The sequence below is a fragment of the Xenopus laevis genome, chromosome 4S (genome assembly GCF_017654675.1).
Source record: "Xenopus laevis strain J_2021 chromosome 4S, Xenopus_laevis_v10.1, whole genome shotgun sequence".
Lineage (NCBI taxonomy): Eukaryota > Metazoa > Chordata > Amphibia > Anura > Pipidae > Xenopus > Xenopus laevis.
Genome location: NC_054378.1, coordinates 72,980,457 through 73,006,705, shown reverse-complemented (window position 1 = coordinate 73,006,705; position 26,249 = coordinate 72,980,457). Strand labels below are relative to the sequence as shown.

Below are 26,249 nucleotides of genomic sequence, written 5' to 3'. Positions count from 1 at the left end.
TTATCTTAACAAAGTATACAGTAAGTGCTAGTGGCACCATTTGGCACAGAGTTATGCCCAGTAACACACAATACACTTGCTCCTTGTGCCAGTACAGAGCAGCTGCACCTTTAAAAACATATTCAAAAAAATCAGAGAGTGCTTTGTACCATCTATGTACTGGTATATAGTTTGCACTTATTGCTCCCACTTGCATGTGGGACTAAAACAAGGTGTCAATGTAGACAAAAAGGAACACCAAGAGCCCCAATAGTGTAATATGTTTTTACAGGGAGTAATGGTAGAGTAAACAAGTTAATACTCACAAACCAGGGTTACCGATAGGCAACCACTGTATAGGCAGGTGGGGAGATTATCCTGACCCCACTCAGGAATAAAACGTCGCTCTCTGTAGCAGAAGAAAAAGGGGATGATACCCCTCCACTCGGGGTGGACTCGATATAGTAGTAAGACAAAACAGAGGCGCCAAAAGGAAAAAAAATAGCTATAAGCACTTAAAAACCCAATGGGTAATTCAGAGGAGGTAGTAATGAACTTACCTCCTCCAAGCAGACACCAACGAAAGTGGTAATTTTCAATAATATCTGCTCTTCGAGTAGTTGTGCTTATGGGACCCCTCTAGTGATTAGTATTGGACACAGCCCCTAAAACATATGGAGTTGTATACTGAGGTTCAATACTGTAAGTCTTCTTATAGCCACTAAAACAATGTCCAGATATGCCATCCTATTTATTAGCCACATTTAGGCCAATAATCCCAAGGGTTCTTTTATGGAATCATGTCCAGGTGCCCTAAATATTTATAAATAGAAACTTGTATTCCAAATATTGCAATGCCTCAAAATATAAATGTAGGCACACTTTACATTGTAATCAGTCCTTAAAGTGGTCCTCCACCCAAAAACTGTTTTCTTGTACAATGAAAGAAAATGTAAGCAACTTTCGAGTTACTTTCATTAATGACTTTAAAAATGGTTTAAAAGTTATTTGTAAATGTAAGCATCATTGTGTTTTTTTTCTGCGCTGTGCGATCTTTATTTCTTCATTGTTGGCATGTTTCCGGCTTCAGTTTTGGTAAACTTCAAATCCCTGGTCATGTATTGTGTTGCACTGTATGTTAGGGCTAGAGCACGATAGGGCTGACATCTACAGGTCAAAAACTCCTAATTTAACAAATAGTCCGAATTAAGTTAATTAGGTGCCTAGAAATACTGAGCTAGAAATAGGGGATCCCTAAGATATCATCCATAGATTGTAAGTTCTATGGGACTGCTACTTTCTTACTACTGTGTCTTTTAGCAAATGCCACATATGCTCTGTATATTTATACTTGTTTTTTTTCAGTGTGTTTATTTTATCAAAGGACTTTGCTCCTTTTAGCACAGCTCAGCATTATCTTCTCAGTTGTTCATTTTACTTATTCTCCAGTAGCCAGATAGGATAGTATTATGTACTGAGAAGATTCAACAAGTTCAAATGTTTGTAAAATGTTCTTGCATTTGAGATATACAGTTCTGAAAATATAGCTGTATTCAGGTTCGGACTGGGCTGGTGGGACACCAGGAAAAACCCGGTGGGCCTCAGCCCTTGTGACCACATGCGCTCCCCACAGCAGTACTTGTCACAGGGGGTCACCATCTTGGAAAGTGTTCTAGGGAGACTAGGGGGAAATTCACTAACGGGCAAAAATTCGCCAGCGACGGCTTCACTGCCTTCGCCACACTTTGCCAGGCACAACTTCTGCACAGACAACACTAATTCACTAAGTTGCAAAGTTTCATCACCGGCGCCAAACGTTTGCAAAGTTGCGCAACTACGTTACTACGGTAGGCATAGCGAAGTTGCGCTAGCGTTAGATAAATGGATTTTTGTACTTACCGTTAAATCCTTTTCTCTTGTCCTACATTGGGGGACACAGGCACCATGGGGAATAAGATCCAGTTTAAAGAAGCTCCTCCTCCTGCTCTGGGCTTTATCGCCTGCCTACTTCCTCAATCCTCAGTTTTCTGGCCGAAGAAGTAAGGACACCCTTTCATGAGCCAAACAAGAAGAGGAGCCCCCTCCCCGAGACAGCTGTGCTGTGTTCCTAAGCTTGAAAAAAAGCAATTGTAACAACATATGGCCAAGGCCTGAACTATATTAGAACATTATAACATTAGAATTTCTTGGCCAAGCCAATAACTGGAAAATTCTCAATATCTGTGAGTCTGATCAATTTACAGGGAGGGAAGGCCTGTGTCCCCCAATGTAGGACAAGAGAAAAGGATTTAACGGTAAGTAGAAAAATCTTTTTATCTTTGGTATAGATTGGGGGACTCAGGCACCATGGGGATGTCCCAAAGCTACCCATGCGGGTACTATCCATTTAGTGTTGAGGGAGAACAGCCCTTAACACCTTCAACCCAAAGCTAGCTTTAGCTGAGGCGAGTGTATGGACCTTGTAAAACTTGGAAACGGTATGCAGTGATGACCATGCTGCCGCTTTACAAACCTGCTCTGTAGAAGCCTGATGTTTTATTGCCCAGGAAGTACTGAGCAATCTGGTGGAATGAGCCTTGACACCGAATGGGGGAGGCTTTTCCCTGACATTGTAGGCCCTGAGGATAGCGGATCTGATCCATCTTGCAATTGTCTCCTTTGTGGCCCTGAGACCCTTTCTAGGTCCTTCAGGTAAGATGAAGAGGCTGTCAACCTTCCTGATGCCCTTGGTGGCCGCAGAATAAACCCTTAGTGCCCTTACAATATCCAGGGTATGAAGTTTTTGTTCTTGTGGTTTTTTAGGATCAGGATAGAAAGATGGCACCACTATATCTTGGTTAAGTCCAATACCACCTTGAGAAGGAAATCTGGCGTCGGACTCAGCCAGCTCAGAGACACGTCTAGCCACCTTGATTGTAAACGTTGCTAGTGAGATGGACTGTAATGGTTCTGTAGTACAGAGAGCACCAAGTTGAGATCCCAGGAATGGATAGGATGACGATATGGGGAGCCAGTCTTAGTGCTCCTTGAATGAAGGTCTTGACATTTGGTTTTTGTGATAGCTGCTGCTGAAAAAAGATGGAGAGGGCCGAGACCTGTACCTTGATTGAACTAAGTGCCAGTCCCTTGTTTAATACTTCCTGAAGAAATTGAAGTAGATTGCTCTCATCCCAGTCTTGAGGATTTTTATTGTTGTTCTCACACCAGACTATGAATGCCTTCCACACCCTGTGATATATTCTGGCCGATACTGGCTTCCTGGCTCTCAACATTGTAGGTATAGCTTCCTGTGGAACGCCTGATCTAGACAGTATCAGGGCTTCAAGAGCCACGCCGTTAAACGCAGCTGAGGTGAATTTGGGTGGAATATGGGATCTTGAGATAGAAGATCTGTCTGGGAGATAAAACGGTGCGTCTACTGTTAGCGTTACCAGCTCTGTAAACCACGTGCGGCGAGGCCAGTATGGGGCTACCAGGATGATTGGTACCTCTTCTGGTCTTATCTTTTTTATGACTCTGGGTAGCAGTGCTACCGGCAGGAAGGCGTACCCCAATTAGAATTGCCAGGGTACCACCAGAGCATCCACTGCAATGGCTGGAGGGTCTCTGCTTATTGCAGTGAATTCCTTTATTTTGTGGTTGTACCGTGATGCAATCAGATCTAAGTCTGGGGTTCCCCATCTACTTGTGATCATTTGAAAGACCTCTGGGTGAAGACTCCAGTCACCCTGGTCGATTGTTTCCCTGCTGAGGTAGTCTGCCCTCAAATTGTCTACTCCTGGGATATGATCTATGGATATGCCCAGGACAGTTCTTTCTGCCCATTGTAGGATTTGGTTTTCCTCTGCGAATGCCACTTGACTCCTTGTGCTTCCCTGATGGTTGATATAGGCTACTGCAGTCATGTTGTCTGACTGGATGCGAACTGGGTGTTCCCTCAGGTGGTCCGTCCAGTGGAGTAGCGACAGCTGGATTGTTCTAGGATGTTGATTGGGAGCAAGTGTTACCTTAATTGCCAACAACCCTGCACCGTGAGATCCCCTAGGACACCTCTCCAACCTCTTAGGCTTGCATCTGTAGTGATGACCATCCACTTGTGGTTGGGGAATAGTTTTCCGGAGAGGAGTGTTTTCGGTTGAACCCACCAGGAGAGGGACTCCCGAACTGGGTCTGATACCTATATTAGGCGATCCGGGTTCTTCTGATCCTTCTTTTGATGGAGTAGGATTAGTCTCTGAAGTCTGGTATGCAGCTGTGCATATGGAACTGCTGGAAAGGATGCCACCATCATCCCTAGCGTTCTCATGGCTGTGTGGAGGAGTGTCACCTGTTGTGACCTCTGAATCGTGTGGAGACGGTTCAGTAGTGTTGATACCTTATTTGGGGGGAGGAAGGTCCACCCCTTGGAGGTGTCTTGGGTAAGCCCCAGATATTCCGTCTCCGTGGCTGGAACAAGTCTCGATTTCTGGATATTGATGATTCAACCAAGGTGAGATAGGGATGTCATGACTGTCCGGAGATGTTCCATGGCCAGGAACAACGCTGGAGCCTTGACTAGGAGGTCATCCAGGTATGGAATGACTCCTACCCCTTGCATTCTGAGTTCCTTTAGGGCTGCCGCCATGACCTTCATGAAAACTCGAGGTGCGGAGGAAAGTCCGAAGGGCAGCGCCACCAATTTGCACAGGCCACACCTTCTGAAACATACTATCAGTGCCTCATAGTCACAATGGGGGTCATTTATCAACACTGGGCAAATTTGCCCATGGGCAGTAATCTGTGGCAACCAATCAGATTGCTGCATTCATTGTTCTATTTGCAGCTGGCTTTAAAAAGCTAATCACTGATTGGTTGCTATAGGTAACTGCCCATGGGCAAATTTTCCCAGTGCTGATAAATGAGCCCCACTGTCTTTTATATTAGTAATGGCTCATGATGACCTGGTTCAGTGATTGTTTACCATATGAATGCTCTTCTTTCATATGCTGATACAGTATATGTACAGTGTATGTACAATGCCTTATTATGTGCTCATCTGGCTTGTCACCTGTACATAAACATTTAGGGACATACTTTTGTCCCACTGAAGGAAATACTGTACAAAAACAAAGCAGATCTTTTTACAGAGAAATTCCAAACAATAAATTGTCTTTGAATATGTTGCTTCGCCCATCCTAAATGCATTGACATGTAATTTTATCATTGTACCTAGAATGAACATCGTCATTAAGGAAATAGGCCAGTGACAATTTCTTCTGAAAGAGCTAGCATATGTGGTATTGATTCGTTTTTCTACCTTGCAGCTCTTTGCTGTTGTACTGGATAAGATTCTGACATAGGCAAGTTTTTTAAATTTCCTACCAACTTGACAAAGTTTAAGCCTTTCTCACAGAAATTTGCACAGAAGTTGTTTGATCATTTTCAAGACCTTTCTTTTCACTAAACCCACATTTTATTCCACAGATGTCTGTTTCTTGCTCTAATTGTATTTTCTATTCATATTTTTTTGCCACTAAATACTCTCTTCTCCATTGTCATTTGCTGTAGTCGATCCTCATTTTAATATTGTAAATGAGCAGAGGTGCTGTGCTTACTTCAAGGTACAATGTTATTTTTGACACTTAAGATACTGTCATGGGAAAAAAAATTTTTTCAAAATGAATCAGTTAATAGCGCTGCTCCAGCAGAATTCTGCACTGAAATCCAATTTCTCAAAACAGATTTTTTAATATTTAATTTTGAAATCTGACATGGGGCTAGACATATTGTCTGTTTCCCAGCTGCCCCCAGTCATGTGACTTGTGCTCTTATAATCTTCAGTCTTTACTGCTTTACTGCAAGTTGGGGTGATATCACCCCTCTCCCTTTCCCCCCAGCAGCCTAACAACAGAACAATGGGAAGGTAACCAGATAGCAGCTCCCGAACACAAGATAACAGCTGCCTGGTAGATCTAAGAACAACACTCAATAGTAAAATCCAGGTCCCACCGCGGCACCAGTTACATTGAGTAGGAGAAACAACAGCCTGCCAGAAAGTGGTTCCATCCAAAAGTATTGGCTCTTTATGAAAGCAAATGACCAGGCAAAATGACCTGAGATGGCTGCCTACCCAATATCACAACTAAGAAAAAATACGCTGGTCCAAGAATGAAATCTTTTATTGTAGAGTGAATTATTTGCAGTGTAATTTAGAAAAAAAAATTCATCATAAAAATCATGACGGAATCCCTTTAAAACAAAAGTGTTTTCAGGATAACTTCCTGAAAAACAAGTATAATAAACAGATGCGACTTTAAAATGGAAAGAGAAACAATGTTTTGGGTGAAAATCCTTTTGTCGAACATTCAATTTTATTTGGGCCCTGCAAAGTTAAAGAAATAATGAGTTGCCTGAGTTATTCTGTTTCCATCAAGTCTAGTTATCGATACTGAATTATCTCTGGAATGGCAGACTCATGGGAAGTGAAATAAGAACTGCCTATTCATCTTTCTCTCGGCTTGGATTAATCATGGGACAGAAACGATGGCCCAAACAAAAGATTTGAAGCTACTGAATGTTACAGTGAGACAATAAGATCAATGAGGGTGAAAAAGAATGTTGGTGAATGTGCCAACTGCAGCTGAGGGCTAGAGCCAAAAGTTCTTCATATGAGCAGCAGTTTACCTGTCCTGCTTCCACCCCAACCCCCTCCCTGAAACACCACCAAAGTTCTGCTACTCTAGGCAATGTATGTGTCATTTCTAGACTGTAGAGGAAACTGTTTAACAAATGTTCCCAAATTTGTCAGGTTTCTGTACATGATGTGGTCACTTTGCAAGTATAAAGATGCTATTCAGACTCTCTTTACCTTGTGTGCTTCAAAGCTTCAACAAAGTAATAAAACAACAAGTCAGTCACAAGAGTCAGACTTTGCATGATCCCACATTGTAATTATTGCAATGTTTAACTAATTGCAAACTTGTACTTCTTTGTATACCGCATGTTCCTTGAGTCTGAACAGTGGTTCTATATATTTTTAATGTAATTGATTTTTGAGCATAGGCAATGTGCAAGTCTGTTAAATAAACATTATATTTAACATCTTTTCACTTGAGCCACCATTTTTGTGATGGTCTATGTGCTCCCTCGGAGATTGCCTGACAAGAAGTAATTTAGCTTTAACTGTAAAAGGAAGAAGTGTAGGAGTAAAAGACAGACCTCTGTCTATTCATTGGATACATATGCCTAGCATGTATGGATGCCCTTGGTTTATGTGTGAGCACAGTGCCTCACATACCCCAAAGAGTGGAGCTTAGTACTTAAAGGGATCCTGTCATCAGAAAACATGTTTTTTTCAAAATGCATCAGTTAATAGTGCTACTCCAGCAGATTTCTCTCCTAAAGTGCAGGCACAAGTCACATGACTTGGGGCAGCTGGGAAATTGACAAAATGTCTAGCCCCATGTCAGATTTCAAAATTGAATATAAAAAAATATGTTTGCTCTTTTGAGAAATGGATTTCAGTGCAGAATTCTGCTGGAGCAGCACTATTAACTGACTCATTTGGAAAAAAAAAAGTTTTCCCATGACAGTATCCTTTTAAAATGACAACTTTCCAATTTGGGGCCAGCCAGTTGCACACACTTACAAAAAGTATATTCTTTGTGAAATGGTTTTATTAATATGAAACAGTGTTTTACATATGGGCTGTTTTGTGGGATTCATTTTTGTAGGACAATTTAAGGGGTACAGTTTCCCTTTTAATTCAATGCTCTGGGCATAATAACAATCATCTCATTGCAAAGATTTTTGAACAGAGAATGTGTCTGCTCTCAAAGCTGGTACATGGTTACACATGTGCCATCTTGGAAAATCCACCAAAAGTCCTCATCATTTCCTCTATATAACTATTTGGAATGTGCATCAGCATGTCTGTTAGGGCTCTAATACAAGATTTATTTTCATGTATTTGCCATGCAGAAATGAGCATGCCTAAGCACACTAAGCTGATAGTATTTCATTCTTCCTTAGAAATCAGGGTTTCTGCCTTTACCCATTTAAAGGATCAGAAACAAACTTTTACTGTGCTTAAAGGGGAACTAAAGGCGAAAATTAAAATTTAATATAAATACTATATAATATAAAATATTATATAAAATATAAAATTTAATATAAGCTTCATAATACTGAAATACAAAACTTTCGAAATACAATCAATTCAGTATTCTGTACTGTTTCTGAAATAATCAAGTTTATCTTTACTATTCCTCTCTCAGCATCTGTTTCTCTATCTTCATGCAGCAGTTGGGTGTCAGATATTCATTGACAGTTAGATCCAATATATCTTATAAGGGGGGGCACCTTTTGTCTAGAATATGTATTAGAGCTCACTATTAAAATCACCAGAAATATTGTCTCTCTACATGCAGAATTTGAGCAAAAGGCAGATTTTTTTTTAGATTTTGTTTGTACTGGAATCAGTTATTTGGGTGAGCTCTAATTCATCTGCTGGAAAGGAAGCCCCCCAGGCCTGGACTGGCAATCTATGGGTTCTGCCAAATTCCAGAGGGGCTGCTATAAGGTGCCATAGAAAGTCAGTATTTAGTGGGCTGGTGGGAGCTGTTTGGGCCTCTATGTGGGCTGATTGGGCCTCTGTGTACCTGGAATGCCAGGGCCTATTTTAATTCTCAGTCCGGACCTGAAGCCCCCTATATGATATATTGGATCTAACTGTCAATGATTATCTGACACCCAACTCCTGCATGTTCCCCTTTAATACAGTTACTGGTATACGAAGATCTAGCATTTGCTGACTCAACAAAAGTTTTATTATAACCAATGTAGTCTAAACATTACCCCTTGGTCATTTAAGACCATTACGTTTTCTGAAGGGCTTATACTAGAACATGATAGGATGGATAATAAGGATGTTTGTTCCAAGCCAGGTCAAGAAACAATGGCACCTTAGGCCCAAACTGGAAGTGAGACAGTTATGTTTTAATAGCTGGTTACTGGGAAAATGTAAAAAGCAAATATCTTAATACTGGAGAAAGGGAAAATTGAATGTTGTGCCTTATTAAAAAGTAAGAGTGAGTCAATTTCTAAATTGTCTGTTATGTTACTGCTTAATTTCTACACTTTTAGACGCCCAATGCTATCGGACTGCAGGGTCAGTGATTAATCCAGGTAGAATTTGTCTTAAGAAACCGCCAGAAATGCCCATTCAACTTGTTTACCTCTTGATCTGAATTAAAACACACTGTGACTGTAGCACAGCCCAGCTAATATATCCCCAAATGATTAACAGCAACTCCATACCACCAATGGGTGAGAGAAATTGGTGTTTGCCGCACCTTCTAACCAAATGTCGCTCCCTAAGGAAGTCCCTTAACCGAGAGCCGATAAGCCACTCGGTATAGATGTGCCGACAACTCCTATAAATAAGAAATTGATTCAGTGCTCAGAGAGAGTCAAAAAGAAAGGAGTATATGGCGTCGCACAATCTATTTGTAGATTTGTGTAAGTGATTGTGTCCTCTAAAGACGTTGTGATCAACTAATTCATTGTGAACATACAAATAAATCGATTGTGTTAATTTGTGGAAATTGCTTTTGTAATTAATAAAATTGAATTCATAAAGTGAAAAGTCTTGTGAAATTCATTGTGGTATAAAAAACTTTTAAAGTGCGAGGTGCTTATTGTGGACATTGATACATGATTGGACCCACGACATATGACCCATGGATGAGAAAACTGATAAAATATAACTTTTATTGACTCCTAAAAATTCATAAATTGTGAGGGGGAATTAATGGATAAAACCACTTAAAAAACAATTAAAAAGGAAGGGTGGAGATTCAATCTATTATGTAGGTGAATGGGGATTACAGCGTAATTAATTCATTAGACTGTTCCCTTCTAGATCCTACGTCACCCAATTACCCTATAATGAATTGATGGTGAGGAAGGGGTACATAGAGAACATTGCTGAGCAATTGTGACAGTGGTTTGGTGAGAGGATGGATGAGGAGTAAATAATGTAGTAAGAGTTAATCTTTAGGTCAAGCCTTTAAACTCTCTCTCGAGGGTGGGTTTAGGAATGAAACTGATCAGTAACAGTATCCATTGAGCATACGAGTAATCCAAATTGCGCTATGTATAGATTCAGGACACGTTAGCCCTGTGTATTGTATTGGTAAGGTAGTCGACCACTGTACAGTACAGTGTGCAAATTGTTTTTAACTAACACTGTGTCCTCTCAGAGGCACCTATGTTGTATGACCTATTCCCTAGACACCAAAAAAGCAACGTGAAACTCGGAAGCGTGGATAACAGGCTGAGAGCTACCCTCCGGAAGTGACAAGCGGTTGATCCATCGCTTACTGCCGAACTTCATCTCCCAGCTGAATTTGGTAAGAACGGCAAACCGGACCGGCGAATCCATCCACGAGGACTGCTGCATCGGACCGCTACCCCCAGAGGACCGAACGCACCTCGATTATTCTTCGTCCGGTAAGCGCAGAAATTTTCTATCTTGCACCTAAACGCAAGCCGCTCTAAACTATTGTAAGCTTTTCCTCGCCAGGCACGCAGCAGAGAGGACAGAATACACCCCGACTCTGGAGCGATAGCGGATCTGAACTGCCTAACTATCGCTAACTCCATGTGAGTAAGTTCGAGCGCACAAATATCTGTGTACATAAAGGTTAATACACTATCTAGGCCTCTTCTATTTCATTTTTAGGCTATTGCCATTCGGGAATACAGCGCACCAAATCCAGTTTTACGTTTATCCACAAGTGGGCAAGTGGGCCCACACTCTCGGTGCAGCTGTCCCCCCTCCCCTCCCCCTCCCCGTTCCCAGCTAGTGCGGACTACAACCCCCTGTACTAAAAAAGCAATACCTTGTACTGACAGAGTGGCTATACGCCCCCTCAAGTGATAGCGTTTTCCTCCGTTTTTTAAAGGCCTTTGAAAAAGCCTATAAATCGGCGAAGCGTGCGTCAGGCACTGCAGCTCCGCCGCTTAGTACTTTAGCGGTTTATGATAGGGGAAAAGAGAACCGCAACGGAAGCCTTAGTGGGAATGAGAAACGTGGCGAGGTGGAACGGAGGAAATCGCTATCACTTGGAGTGGGAAACCTGTGCTGTGACCTCTCATTGAATAAAGAGTTACACAGTATTAATTTAGCAATTTTAGTATGAGAGCACCCACATCCAATTATACATGTACTGCAAATGATTACAACCAATTTTCACTGCTGTTAAGGAATAAAAAAAAACCCCCAACAACTCAACTTCTCTCAAGGTAGCGGTTTAATTTAAAACAAAAAACAAAACTCCGACATGTGACATCATTGTTTTTCTAAAGCAAACAAACAAAAAATAATAAATAGTCTTAGTAAAGGTAAAATACACATCGGTCTCTGATCTTGCAAGCCAATAACTAGGACAAGTTCACCTAACAGCTACTGTATATAGCTCATAACCCACAGTGTACTAATAATTTAGCAACAAAGACTAGACCCTGCACGAGTGATACTGGGGGCAGCCATTGCAGATGAACAATCAACACCCATTTTTCTAATCCCCTTGAAAAATTGTTATTATGTTAAAACACTCAATACATAAACAAAACATCAGCATTTCAGGCCGAACAATACTACAGAAAAAGAAACTTGCATCATAAGAATTCCTATGACTTCTTAAACAGTCCAAGGCTGGGTTTAAGATGGTGACAGGCAGAGGAAGCATTACCCTGGGTCACCAGCCACAGACAAGGAGAATTCTTACAAGAATGCTATTTCAAATGACAATATAAATCATTACTTTGTTGGGGCATCCAAGCCTGCTACTACCACTCTCAGAATCCTCTCACAGCCTTAAACTAATAGGTGAAATGTTCTTAGGTAGCAGCTCATGTTTGCAGGGTGTTGCTGATTTTCAGTTTTGCTTGGAGCTGTGGCTTTAGATTTTCTGAAATGCTTTTTTGGTAGTGCACCACAGTCTATACACAAGTGTGAAACTAAAGAATGCAAAATCATACAAAAAGGCTCAGACTTTTAAACAAAACATTACCATTAGAACAGTGTGTCCATAATTACATGCTTAGATTTTTAATATTTACAAATCTATACTTCAAAAATATCCAGTGCTAGAACTGCAAGAAAAAAACAAAAAAGCAAACAATATAATATAGGGTCAAATAAGGAAAGCAGTGACATACATTTTTAAATAGATATCTGAGCCTGTTTATAATCCTATTGCATGAGGTTTGTATGGATTCTGGTCAGACAATCTTTTGGAAAAAAAAAAAAAATTACATTGAATGTTGTGCAAAATATTCAGTCTTCTTTTTCTTAGTGGATTTCTTTGTCTAAATGACAGTAGAGGTACATCGAAACCACCATTGCAGCAAGCTGGGCAGAAACAAAAAAAAGAAAAGAAAAATACACTGAGCATTTGTAATAGAATACTAGACTAGAATATAGAAGCGTATTCAAACATGTGCCTAGCTTTTGAATCTGCTTGTATTGAGGAAAGGAGATATTAAAATTACAAAATAAATCTTTAGCTGGATAACCACTAAGTATTGCTTAAAGCCTCTAAGGTCTAAGGGCTGAACTACCAAACAGGTAGAATGGGAGACTTAAGTGGACAGGTTTCTCAGTAGTAAGAGACTGACTGCAAGCCAAGCATATTGTTGTACAGGTATGGGATACCTTATCTGGAATGCTCCGAATTATGGAAAGGCCTACTCCCAAAGACTCCATTTTATCAAAATAATAATTTTTTTTTTAAATGATTTCCTTTTTTTCCTCTTAAAAAGAAACAGTACGTTGTATTTAATCCAAACTAAGATATAATTAATCCTTACTGGAAGCAGAAGCAGCCTATTGGGTTTATTTAATGTTTACATGATGTTCTAGTAGACTTATGGTATGGAGATCCAAATTACAGAAAGATCCATTATCTAGAAAGCTGATAGGCAGTTTCACTGTATGTTAAATGACCAAAGTTTGGGGCAGGGGCCCCTAAAATAAGTTTGCTTTGGGGTCCAGTAAGTTCTAGCTAAACCACCAGTAGGCTCAGTCAACATGTGACCTACATTTGTTTTAAAACTAAGCAGAGCTATAGTGTTATCCACTTACCTCCAGCGCACAGATGCCAGCTGCCACACCCCCTACTATAGCTGCATTCTTCCGAATAAGGTATAAGAGCTGATCGAAACAGCCCTAAGGATAAAAAAAAAATCCATTATATATTTTCAAACTGTTTAGTTCTGCAAATCCTTTTCATTTTAATGGAAATCGTTAAAGCTCACATCTCAGTACTAGGCTACTGCTTACCTTTAACAGACTAAGTTTTTAATAGGCTTTTGCAGTGTGATCTAAAACAGTTTACAATTTGTTTTCATGATTTATGAATGCAAGTGTGGTTTATGTAATTTAATAAGGATTAAAACATACCGAAATCTTAGCGCCCATTGCGCTTAGTTCAGTACAGACAGCATTTGAAGTTGAGTTGCAGCAGTAAGATGGGTAATGATGGTAGTTACTGTAGTAGGTAGAATTGGTGAAGTCGGTGTATCCATTGAAACCACAACAATGAAGCTAAAAGGGAAAAGATGGTAATGGTCAAAATGTCAAAAACATGAACAGAATTCCATGATTTTACACCAGAAAGACTTACATTTTCCATGGTAGCATTCCAAATCTTTGTCACATCTGGTTTACTGCTGGAGCCATAATCATTTTGTAGAACTGGTTTTAGGAGGGGCCCTAATATGCTCTCTGCCTGGTATGTGAAGAATAAAACAGAATGAATGTTGCTAAAGGAGCTAGGCTTTCGATATCTTAAATAAATATCTTTCATTAATAAGATTCAGCTTCCTATTCATTTAAGAATCCCACAGATATAACTACCAGTGATGAGCGAAATTTTTCACCAAGTTTTGCAGCAAAAATGACACCCATTAATTCTAATGGGTGAAAAAAATGTTAGGCGTCAGAGAAATAAATAAGTAAATAAAAACGCCCATAGACTCCAATGCATTTCAGTGATTTTCGCTAATTTTTGGCGAATCTAAATGGATTCACCCATCACCATTGACTACCCAACAAACATTACTAAAGGAGTTGCAATCAAGCAAATTATATATTTGGAGGTTAAAAATAGTCATAGGCTAGACCTATGCTGAAACTGACTTACAAACATTAAATAAAATGTTCCATATAGCTACTTAAATCTTGCTTTTACAAAATTATATTATCAGATGATTTGCTTATAGATGGAATAAACATTGCAAATGGACAATACACAAATCATTAAAAAAAAACATCAATACTAAAAGATTTATATTGCAGAGATTTTAAAACATAGAAAAATGTTTTATAGATAGCTAATTAAACTTTAATCTCTAATGCAATTTATAAAAAAAAAAATTGAATACCATAAACTTACCATCTACCCTAAACACCTGCCTGTGTTTATTATCAGTATTATTTGGCATAGGTCCAACACAGTACAAAACCCTTTAAGAGTCAAACACCAAAAAGAATATGCATAGACTATACAATTCTACAGATACATGGATACATTTCAAAAATTCTTACCAAGGAGGAGTAAACTAAAGCAACAACAGCACCAGCCACCTCTGCGATGAATATAATCAGGATGATGGTGAAGAACTGAAAGACATTTATGGGACAGCTGTAGAAAAAGCTAAAACAGCCTCAGTGGTGTTCAAATATGAAACTGAAAAGTTTTTCCTCCAAAATGATTAAAACTAGGGATGCACCAAATCCAGTATTCAGTTCAGATTCTGCCTTTTTCAGCAGGATTCGGCAGAAGCCTTCTGCCCAGTTGAACAGAATCCTAATTTTGACTTTTTGTCACAAAACAATTAAAAATGTTTTCCCTTTCCCACCCCTAATTAGCCTATTCAAATTAGGATTTGGTTCGGTATTCAGCCGAATCTTCCGCAGGATTCTCTGCAGGCTGCATGCTTAAATGGTTTCTTCTGCTCAGTTACTAAGTGCTGGTGGCTCAACTGGTTTTACTCAACTACAGAGGAACAGCAGTTGTGACTGGGACAAACAGCTCTATGGCAGAACTGCTGAAAAACTCACCGTGAGCAGGAGGCACTTGCTCTCTTTTTGGGCTCCACAGCATCCAAGGAATCCGAGAAGTACCAACAAAGCACCAATGGCAATAAGGAAATATCCAACATTAACAAACTGAAGTGCAGCATTTGCAGACACGGTTTCAAATATTTTTAAAAAGGAGTTACTGTCCACAGACACCCAGATTCCAACTCCCAGGAGGGTACCACCTCCAAGCTGCAAGAGAAGCAAAAAAACGTATAGAATGTCACAAACAGCTATATTACAATAGGGTGACACTGTCAATGGTAATCCAAAAAAAAAAAAAGTGCCACTAACAGGGAAATTAATTTTGCAGTGATCAAAGTAACAAAGTTCCATTCTTAAGCCCAATATTTAAAATTCTATTTTACAGGGAATATACTCTACAGACCCATTTACTAAATTGAATTGTGATTTTCTTTCCCCCAGTCTTGAAAAATGTGGTTTTCCTATATTCCTAAGAAGCTCTAATTTCAAACTTTGCCAAGTAAAAGTTGTCTAGGTGCTATAGAAGTCAGTGGAAGCTGTGCTGATCTTATTGGACCGCTTTTAATCAAATCTGACTGAGGATTACAATTTTTTTTTTCCTTCTAGGATTGGTCCAAAAAACACCCTGAATTTCTAGAGGTTTTCGAGGCATTTGTATTTTTAGTCCATCATTCTGCGTTTTTTTTAGTTCACTCTCTTTATATTTGGATCTTTTAATAAATTTACTAAATTGAATTGTGATTTTCTTTCCCCCAGTCTTGAAAAATGTGGTTTTCCTATATTCCTAAGAAGCTCTAATTTCAAACTTTGCCAAGTAAAAGTTGTCTAGGGGCTATAGAAGTCAGTGGAAGCTGTGCTGATCTTATTGGACCGCTTTTAATCAAATCTGACTGAGGATTACAATTTTTTTTTTCCTTCTAGGATTGGTCCAAAAAACACCCTGAATTTCTAGAGGTTTTCGAGGCATTTGTATTTTTAGTCCATCATTCTGCGTTTTTTTTAGTTCACTCTCTTTATATTTGGATCTTTTAATAAATTTACTAAATTGAATTGTGATTTTCTTTCCCCCAGTCTTGAAAAATGTGGTTTTCCTATATTCCTAAGAAGCTCTAATTTCAAACTTTGCCAAGTAAAAGTTGTCTAGGGGCTATAGAAGTCAGTGGAAGCTGTGCTGATCTTATTGGACCGCTTTTAATCAAATCTGACTGAGGATTACAATTTTTTTTTTCCTTCTAGGATTGGTCCAAAAAACACCCTGAATTTCTAGAGGTTTTCGAGGCATTTGTATTTTTAGTCCATCATTCTGCGTTTTTTTTAGTTCACTCTCTTTATATTTGGATCTTTTAATAAATTCATGACATTCATGGTTTTAGAGTTTGAGTTTAGTCGTGGTTTCCAAAAAAAAAAAAAAAAAAAAAAATACAACCTTTAATAAATACACCTCCACAAGTTGGGTTTACATTCACTATAAGAACAAAGCCAAGAATGCGAGTTCCTCCAAAATTTGATTAAGCAGCATGCAAAAAAAGTTTTAGGACATGGCCTAATGCATTTTATGCCTGTTGGGGCACTTACTCATAGCCTATGCGTAAGTGCCCCAGGAGGCACGAAGTGCATTATGCCATGTCCTAAAACTTTTTCGATTTTTTTTTTACTTGCTATTTTTGGAGAACCTCACATTCTTGGCTTTGTTCTTATGTATATGCACCCTTGGACTGGGGGGAATTGCGAGTATGTCCTCCCAATTCATATTCTATTTTTGAAATTGCATTTACTTTAGTAGTGCACATACAGGTTGAATGCCCCATCTCTTTTTGTATTTACATTGACTATATCAAATATATTTAGAGAATTATTTTGCCCCACAGGGGCATTGCTTAGTTTGGTCACAAATGATTTGTCGCTCCTCCTACGTTATGCACCTAACCCTCAGCCTGTTTCCCCAGTGAATCTTTTGTTTCCAGTAGCCAATTTGTCATAAGAAGTGGTTTGTTAATATTCACACTTTATTTCTGACTTCAGAACCCAATATTTAAGCCATAAGAACATCGATATAAAACATGGCTTTGCAGTTTACTGATAAGAAGAACTTCCCTTTACGTTGGTTTGTGTTAAAAGGTAGAAATGTATTCTAGGAACACTTTTCAGTTTTGCCTTCTTTCAATCGGGGCTTTGCCATTACATTTTATATTATGTTTTATAAAGAGATTCATGGGTCAGGAAACATTTTCTGCCAATATTAAGACAGGAGCATGGAAGGTTTTTATCAGTGGGAAAATATACACAGGACACAGCTTCTTAAAACACCTTGAAGGACATCGATTCTGAAAATGCAATTTCAACTGTAATCTGCTTTGTATATGTATTCAGACATGTTCTTTAATGTATTAAAACTGTTTCTATTTAAGTTGGCCCTGTAACAGCAAAGAGATATAGATATCAACAAGAAGAGAAGATATGTGATACAGAGATGTAGTAGTTCACTACATTTTAGAAGATTATCCTGGAACAAGTATCACTTCGCTTAACAAGAGGAAACTGTAAATATACTGAGGATTATTTACCAACAATGGGCAAACTTGTACCTGAGCAGTATCCCAGACCATTGAACAATAATTAATTTAGTTGGCTGTCATGGGTTACTGCCCTGGTGCAGTTTTCCCAGTATTGACAAATGAGCCCCAATTAGTCTATTCACTCTATAGCATAGAAAAATGTTAGGTCCTATAAAACGAAAGTAAGCCTCTTCCACGATCAGCATAGTGGACCCTTGTTAATTGCTGCTGGGGCCTTATTGCCTGCCTGGGAGCTAAAGACTGTAAAAAGTATCTTCAATATCTACTAGGGATGCAATGAATCCACTATTTGGGATTCGGCCGAATCCTGAATCCTTGGTGAAAAATTCAGCCGAATACCGAACCAGATTCCTAATTTGCATTTGCAAATTAGGGGCAGGAAAGGAGAAAGTGGGGAAAAAAAAAAATCTTCTTTTGTGATGAAAAGTCACGTGATTTCCCTACCCGTCCCTAATTTACATATGCAAATTAGGATTCAGTTCGGCAGGTACAAGGATTCGGCCGAATCCTGCTGAAAAAGGCAGAATCCCGAACCAAATTGTAGATTCAATGCATCCCTAATATCTACCTGTACAATCCAGTAAAATATATTGTGGTGCCAAAATAAGCACCTGTTTGTGGCCTCCCTTATCTCATAAAGTTAAGAACTGACTTAAATTTGCTCTAGTAGACTTACAGGGCTTCTGTTACCCTTAAATATTTTTAGGCCACTGTACACTGCCAGTTATATAGGCCCCCACAGCTGATTGAAGGGAATGCATATGAGGGCCACACATAGCACAACCACCTAAGAGCAGGAAGGAAGAGGAGATGTAGCTTTTTTTTTTTTACTTTCTCTTCTGCCAATCATGCTAATACAATCAACACCTAATTTAATGACATCCTTGCAGATTATGATAATCAAATTATGCTGATTGGAGCAACATTCCAGGGATATATATTTCTGAAACAAAGATCATATTTACAAATTATTCAGAATTGAGAAAGCCAGTTGGATGACTGGTGAAATGTATTCAAGGAAAGAAAAACACAGCAAGTCCAGTTGATTTGATTTATTTCTACAGATATATCATGACTTGAATGAATGAGAATCTTCACAAACCAGTGCACCATTCACTGCCAACATGGTGCATTGGCAGATAACACTTTCAAACACCATAAAACACTGGTTCTGTCAGTACTGAAAAAATGAACTGAGAAAAAAAAAAATGTTCCCTCCATCTTTGGCCAGTCAGTGGCTGTTCCAGCACATGGTCTGGCAATTCTGGTGAACATATCCTGTTGGAAAATTTACATGGACTGGCCAAAAAGCAATTAAGTTTACTTTAGTTCATATCTTGTAATTTCGTTTATGTACTTCTGCCTTAGCACTATACGTGTACTATACACCATGTGCAATTTCTCACAACTTGCCAACTAGTTATTTTTATATCCTGCAACAGTTTTACCACTAGCGATATTAGTTGTCTCCTTGGAAAGAGAAGGGAACAACATAGTACATTTTTCATTTGGATATAGAACCATACTTTATACTTACAAATATGAAAACGTTGAATAAAATCATCATCACTTTGATAAATGTGAAACACCCCATTGTTCTGGCTGCAAAAAAAAAAAAATACAAACAAAGCAAATATTAAAAGACTATGTTTTAGTCCTTTTAGCAACTTAAAAAAATAAAAGATTCAATCAAAAAAAAAAAAAAAAAAGTTTACAATCAAACCATAGTGACCAAAGTAGGCCAATAGCAACTCCAACTTCCAAAGGGTCAAAACTATATTGTATGGAAAAGGTCAAGTATCACATGAGTGTGAGGGACAAAAACACAGCTGAGGACATCTAAGACCAAGAAAGTGCTCTGTTGCAGGCTTTCTTTGTGTACATCCCACTCTTTTGTAACATATCTAGATTTATTTAAAAGCATATAATATAAGATTTTCTTTTACTTTACTGTCCTGGTAGAGCTGTATAAATCATACCCCATCTCTTCAATCAAGGGTTTTTTCGAAATTAAGCTCTGTGCAAAGTTTAAAACAAATGATATAGTGCAGCTTTCTTATAGTAATTGCATGCAAAATTTGAGAGATTAATGGTAATACTTTTAGCATAATTAAATACTGCTCCTATGAATATTTTGCAGCACATTTATTTGAAAAACCACATTAATGCCTTGGCAGAAATTAGTATTAATGGCTATGACATAGTAGTGTCCTGTTGTGTTTGACAGTGGATGTAGGCCTCATGTAATGTTGGAGTAACAGTCATTGCTCACATATAAATTCAAATGTGAGGGCACAGAGAAGATTATTCTGTGTGGCGTGGGGAAATTGCTATTTGCACCAAAGTTGCAGCAACTTGTGTGTAAACAGCAACTCACTAATTCTCACAGTTAGAATATGCTATGATTTCAGATGGAGTCCGATTGACTCTGATCGCATCTAAAATGCAGCAAAAGGGCACAGTTAAAAATAATTGAGAGAATATAAAATAGAGTGCAGTGAGAAAGATGTTATACACCTGCATATCTATTTAAACTGTGACAGGGCACATGTTAAAACTGATTTGTCAACACAAAAGGTATACCAACATTTTACTAATCCCATGCCCTTTATGATAATGCCAAATCATCAGCGGAAGAGTATGACCTCCCATACATCCCGATTGGAAATTTGGCTTAGCCAATGACACTTAAAATTGGCTAAGCTAATATTTGGTCATTTGAAACAATTATGAGACTTTGCTGCAAACATGGGATAAATTGACTTTGAGGACACTTGAAATGCTGCCTATAGGAATAAACTAATAGATAAGTAAATGCTCATTTACAAAAGGGGTGCAAAATACTTTATGCTCACAATTCACCTTGCTATAATTTTGTACTGTACAGGCACACATGATTGCTCCTCAGTTACGCAATATGCACCTACCACATAAGGGGTAGTTTGTGAGAAATTCCCTTAGGCTCCCTTACTTGCATGTCATTCAGAAGCAGGTGTTAAGTATAGGGTTCCTTGCACTCTTTGGATATCTGGGAATTAATTTAAATGAATTCCCACATACTGTAGGTGAGGACAGCCTCACAGATAGGCTCACAATAGCAACAACATTTTTGAGATAAAGTAGCATCTGGGGAGGACAATTGGTCTGTGTAACCAAGATAGAGTATCAGGCATGACAACCACCCACACATAAACCAGACTTGGGTTATATCTGGTCAAAATGATTGGACATACATGTGGGAAGATTATATATCAGTTTATAGTTTTTTGTATAAGCAAAATTCTAAAGTATTTCACAGATTTAATAGTAAGGGCCCAAACCAGACTAGGCTGATGTGCATTTATGTGCATATATACATATATTTATAACTATACTATTGCAGATTGCAGCAATGCTGAAGAGTTAAAAAAAAAAAAAAAAGCTGTCACTAAATGAAACAAGGGTGTGTTATGACAATATTCGTGCCAGATTTTCCAGAACACGAGATCTATGAAACATTGTAATGGAAAAGCACACAGTACGATAAGGATGTAAACCCTGCAGTTTCCTGTTGCATTTATCTAATGTTCATGTCTGGGCCCAGCATAGGCAACCTTTAAAGCTGTGGGAGGACAACTTTTAACATTGACCCCACCAGCTCAAATGACAAGAGCAAGAGGGCTGAAGTAGCTTCAACTAATTAAATAAAAGTTCTTCTGTACTGACTAGGACCCAGGCATTCTGCTTAAAGATTACTCAGGTTATTAGGAGAAGATTATTCACTTATATCTATATATGTGTGTGTGTGTGTGTCTAGGGTTCCTCTTAGTTCAGATAAAAGATACAAATATATCACTTCATAATTTTACAAGTTACCCTACTTTATATCCCCCTTACATAGTAACATAGTAACATAGTAAGTAAGGTTGAAAAAAAGACACATGTCCATCGAGTTCAACCTTTTTTTTTTTTTTTTATTAACTACCTATCTGCCAGTTGATCCAGAGGAAGGCAAAAAAAAACCATCTGAAGCCTCTCCAATTTGCCTTAGAGGGGGAAAAATTCCTTCCTGACTCCAAAATGGCAATCGGACTAGTCCCTGGATCAACTTGGACTATGAGCTATTTCCCATAACCCTGTATTCCCTCACTTGCTAAAAAGCCATCCAACCCCTTCTTAAAGCTATCTAATGTATCAGCCAGTACAACTGATTCAGGGAGAGAATTCCACATCTTCACAGCTCTCACTGTAAAAAACCCCTTCCGAATATTTAGGCGGAACCTCTTTTCTTCTAATCGGAATGGGTGACCTCGTGTCAGCTGGAAAGACCTACTGGTAAATAAAGCATTAGAGAGATTGTTATATGATCCCCTTATATATTTATACATAGTCATCATATCACCCCTTAAGCGCCTCTTCTCCAGCGTGAACATCCCCAATTTGGCCAGTCTTTCCTCATAGCTAAGATTTTCAATACCTTTTACCAGCTTAGTTGCCCTTTTCTGTACCCTCTCTAATACAATAATGTCCTGTTTGAGTGATGGAGACCAAAACTGTACGGGATATTCTAGATGGGGCCTTACAAGTGCTCTATACAGTGGAAGAATGACCCCCTCCTCCCGTGACTCTATGCCCCTTTTAATACAGCTCAAGACCTTATTTGCCCTTGATGCTGCTGACTGGCATTGCTTGCTACAGCCAAGTTTATCATCTACAAGGACTCCAAGGTCCTTTTCCATAATGGATTTGCCTAGTGCAGTCCCATTAAGGGTATAAGTGGCTTGGATATTTTTACATCCCAGGTGCATGACTTTACATTTATCAACATTGAATCTCATTTGCCACTTAGCTGCCCAGATTGCCAGTTTGTCAAGATCCTGTTGCAAGGATGCCACATCCTGGATGGAATTAATTGGGCTGGATAATTTTGTGTCATCTGCAAACACTGATACATTACTTACAACACCCTCCCCTAAGTCATTAATGAACAAGTTAAATAAAAGTGGACCCAATACTGAGCCCTGGGGGACCCCACTAAGAACCTTACTCCAAGTAGAGAATGTCCCATTAACAACCACCCTCTGTACCCGATCCTGTAGCCAGTTTCCTATCCACGTGCAAACGACTTCATTAAGCCCAACAGACCTTAGTTTAGAAAGCAGTCGTTTGTGGGGCACAGTATCAAACGCTTTGGCAAAATCCAAATAGATCACATCTACTGCCCCCCCACTATCCAGAATCTTACTTACCACATCATAAAATGCAATCAAATTCGTCTGACATGACCTATCCTTCATAAAGCCATGCTGATTGTTGCTCATAATGCCATTCATTAGGACAAAATTTTGAATGTGATCCCTTAACAAGCCTTCAAATAATTTGCCCACCACAGATGTCAAGCTTACTGGCCTATAATTGCCAGGCTGAGATCGTAATCCCTTTTTAAATATTGGAACAACATCAGCTTTTCTCCAATCCATAGGCACCATACCAGATGACAGTGAATCTGAGAAAATCAGAAATAAGGGCTGGTCTAAAACTGAACTAAGCTCTCTTAGAACCCGGGGGTGTATGCCATCAGGCCCTGGAGCCTTGTTTACATTAATTTGTATTAAAGCTTTTTGAATCATATCCTGAGTCAGCCACTGACTAGATTGAGCTGAACCATTCGTGCAGTTATTAAGTGAGCCTGTGAACCCAGACTCCTCTATTGTATACAGTGAAGAAAAGAACTGATTTAACACATTTGCCTTATCTGTATCTGTTACAACCATACTGGTACCATTATTTAATGGAGCAACACTCTCAACCTGCATCTTTTTACTATTAATATATTTAAAAAACTTTTTAGGGTTAGTTTTCACCTCCACCGCAATTAACTCTTCATTTCTTTTCTTAGCCTTCCGGATTGCTGATTTACAACATTTATTACAGTGTTTATATTCATTAAATGCAGCTTCTGTCCCTACAGATTTGTAGTTTTTAAATGCCTTTCTCTTCTTTCCCATTAACATCTTTACCTCTGTATTAAGCCACACAGGATGATTCTTAGAGCTTCTACGTTTAGTCCTTAAGGGAATAAATTGAGAACAGTAATGATTTAATATCATTTTAAAGGACAACCATTTCTGTTCACCATGAACATTCTGTTCACCATAATTTGTGTTTTTTCACTGAGATGGGGTGAATTGGCATTGGCCAAGGTTTGAATATACAGGTATTGGATCCGTTATCCAGAAACCCATTATCCAGAAAGCTCTGAATTACTAAATGTCTCCCATAGACTCCATTTTATCCAAATAATCCAAATTTTTCAAAAATGATTTCCCTTTTCTCTGTAATAATAAAACAGTACATTGTAATTGATCCAAACTAAGATCCAATTAATCCTTACTGGAAGCAAGGCCAGCCTATTGGGTGTATTTAATGTTTAAATGACTTTCTAGCAGACTAGAGATATGGAGATCCAAATTACAGAAAGATCAATTATCCAGAAAACCCCAGGTTCCGAGTACTCTGGATAACAGGTCCCATACCTATATATCAATCTCTTAAATTACCAGCTCTTTCACTAACAACATTGGAAGGTGGGTTTATGCCTCTCTCCTTCCTTTGCACTAGTGGGATTTTCTTGCGCTATAGCAACAGTGCCCTAAAACATGGCAGTAATTAAGCACTCAATTATTTATCCATTGCTTAGGGGCAAAACAGTTGGAGAACCAAATTCACATCTTTATACATTGAGAACCAGATTATGAAATACAATGAGTTTGGCAAGCCAGATCACATTTGCACAAGTCATCTTGTACAATCTTATTCCACTGGGCTATTCTATAAAATACAAATGAGTGGTTCCTATTTGTCCTGACTGGAATAGAACATCTCTATTCATATCAGTGAAGTTGTATTGAAAACACAGATCTGCCTTTAGAGAGGGAAAAAGCCCTTGCGTCTACAATTTTTGGGGTCCTGCAGAGCAACAGTTATGTGCAGAGGGGAAGTTTAACAAAAGAAAAAGAAAAAAAAGAAAAAAATTGCTTCTCTGTGGCCAGCAAGTGTTTTTTATGCAGCATCTGCAATATGATCACCTTGAGGCAATTGTGAATTACAATCCACCTATATCTTAAGGCTGGGAGTTATAGTGAACAACTGGTGTAGTGCAAATTGGATTAGAAACAATGAGGCCCCAAATAAAGTAACTTTCTCTAGTTCCTGCTGTTACTCAAAATCACAAGTATAACGGATTGCCATGAAAATAAAAGTCCCACTAGCAGAGCTGCCCTAATTTGCATCATGTGCTTTTTCATTTGTAGCCCTATCCAGTAGTATCTGATGTTTATGCTGTAGTCAACCCATTTTTCTGGATGAGAGTGAGGCTTGAGGTATCTGCATATTATTATTGTACTGGCCTGAAACAGCCTGTGTTTTGAGACAGGAGTTTAACAACTTTTTAAATTGGTATCTATAAAACAAACCGAAAGCCTATTGTACAGCCATGTGGGGTGCTGCATATGACTGATATAGTAACCCCATTAAGTAGTTAGCAGCATATTTTTTTCAGCAGAATTTTTACAGGGACAATATATCCTCTGTGTGGCTGTAAAACAGCAATAAGTACACAAAGAGCCCGGCATAATATGGATTGTATATCTAGCAAATACACGCCAATTGCACTGTACAGATCCGAACTTTTATTGAATATTTCCTTTTGCAAATAATGTCTCTTGAATCATGCTGTTCCCTTACAGAATACACACAAAGTAAATGTGCTAAAGGGTAATTTAATGAGAATTTCTGGCTTCTAAAAGGCAAATGAAAGATTTGGAGGAAAATGTATTAAGCATTAAAGATTGCAAAAAAAAACAAAAAACTCAGCGGGTATTGTATAAATGAACTCAACCCCTAGCTTTAAACAATAAAATGTACTCAAGTTTTCAAAACTCCTTTACTAGAGAATGAGGAACACCAAAGGACAAGCCAGTTTCATGTGAAGCAAAATGAGCAGGATCTTACCTGCAAGTTTTCAAGCTGCTACTGCACTTCTGTACCAGCTCCTGAGCAATCCACAGTCCTTATGCTGCACCTGCTTAAACTCCTAACAGGTGATACACACAGAGGCTGGAGCAAAAGTCTCTCTGGCCAATCAGGTGGCTCCCTATTGTTTCAAGTGAAAAATCTCCGCACCACACCTACAGCTACAGCAGCAATGATTTAACTTTTTCCCTTTCCTTCATTCCCCACCCCCAAACAGCAATATTGCATCTCTTATTTGTATTGCCTGTTAAATTAAATAGATTCTATAGTCAGACAAGTATAGGCACTGCCCATTTTATGCATATTTTCTTTTTGTAGGAGCTAAGATAATCAGTTGTCTATTAAATCAATGAACTCATTATACAGTATTTCCTCCAAAGATAATCATATTTAAAAAGTTAACAGAACTAACTGTGAAAACCCTATAGTGCTAGATGCAACAATATATCATTGAATCCCTGTTGAGCGTCATAAGAATATTTCTGCTTGTTATTATTTTAACTCGTTTACTGCTAACTTGTTCAACTTGGCAGGAATATTGTCTGGCATACAGCAGATGTTGCACATAG

At 38.7% G+C, this 26,249-nt stretch overlaps 1 protein-coding gene across 2 annotated transcripts; it reads right to left on the bottom strand.

Annotated features, from left to right (window-relative positions):
• Positions 1–11,255: 11,255 nt before the first annotated feature.
• Positions 11,256–25,820, bottom strand: tspan1.S (tetraspanin 1 S homeolog). 2 transcript variants are annotated; one of them, XM_018259622.2, is made up of 9 exons: positions 25,660–25,812; positions 19,205–19,269; positions 15,089–15,298; positions 14,573–14,647; positions 13,650–13,754; positions 13,427–13,570; positions 13,109–13,192; positions 12,281–12,376; positions 11,256–11,982 (listed from the first exon to the last, which is right to left on the bottom strand). In XM_018259622.2, the coding sequence occupies exons 2-8, from the start codon at positions 19,259–19,261 to the stop codon at positions 12,317–12,319; spliced, it is 735 nt and encodes a 244-aa protein (XP_018115111.1). In that variant the 5' UTR covers positions 19,262–19,269; positions 25,660–25,812; the 3' UTR covers positions 11,256–11,982; positions 12,281–12,316.
• Positions 25,821–26,249: the final 429 nt, after the last annotated feature.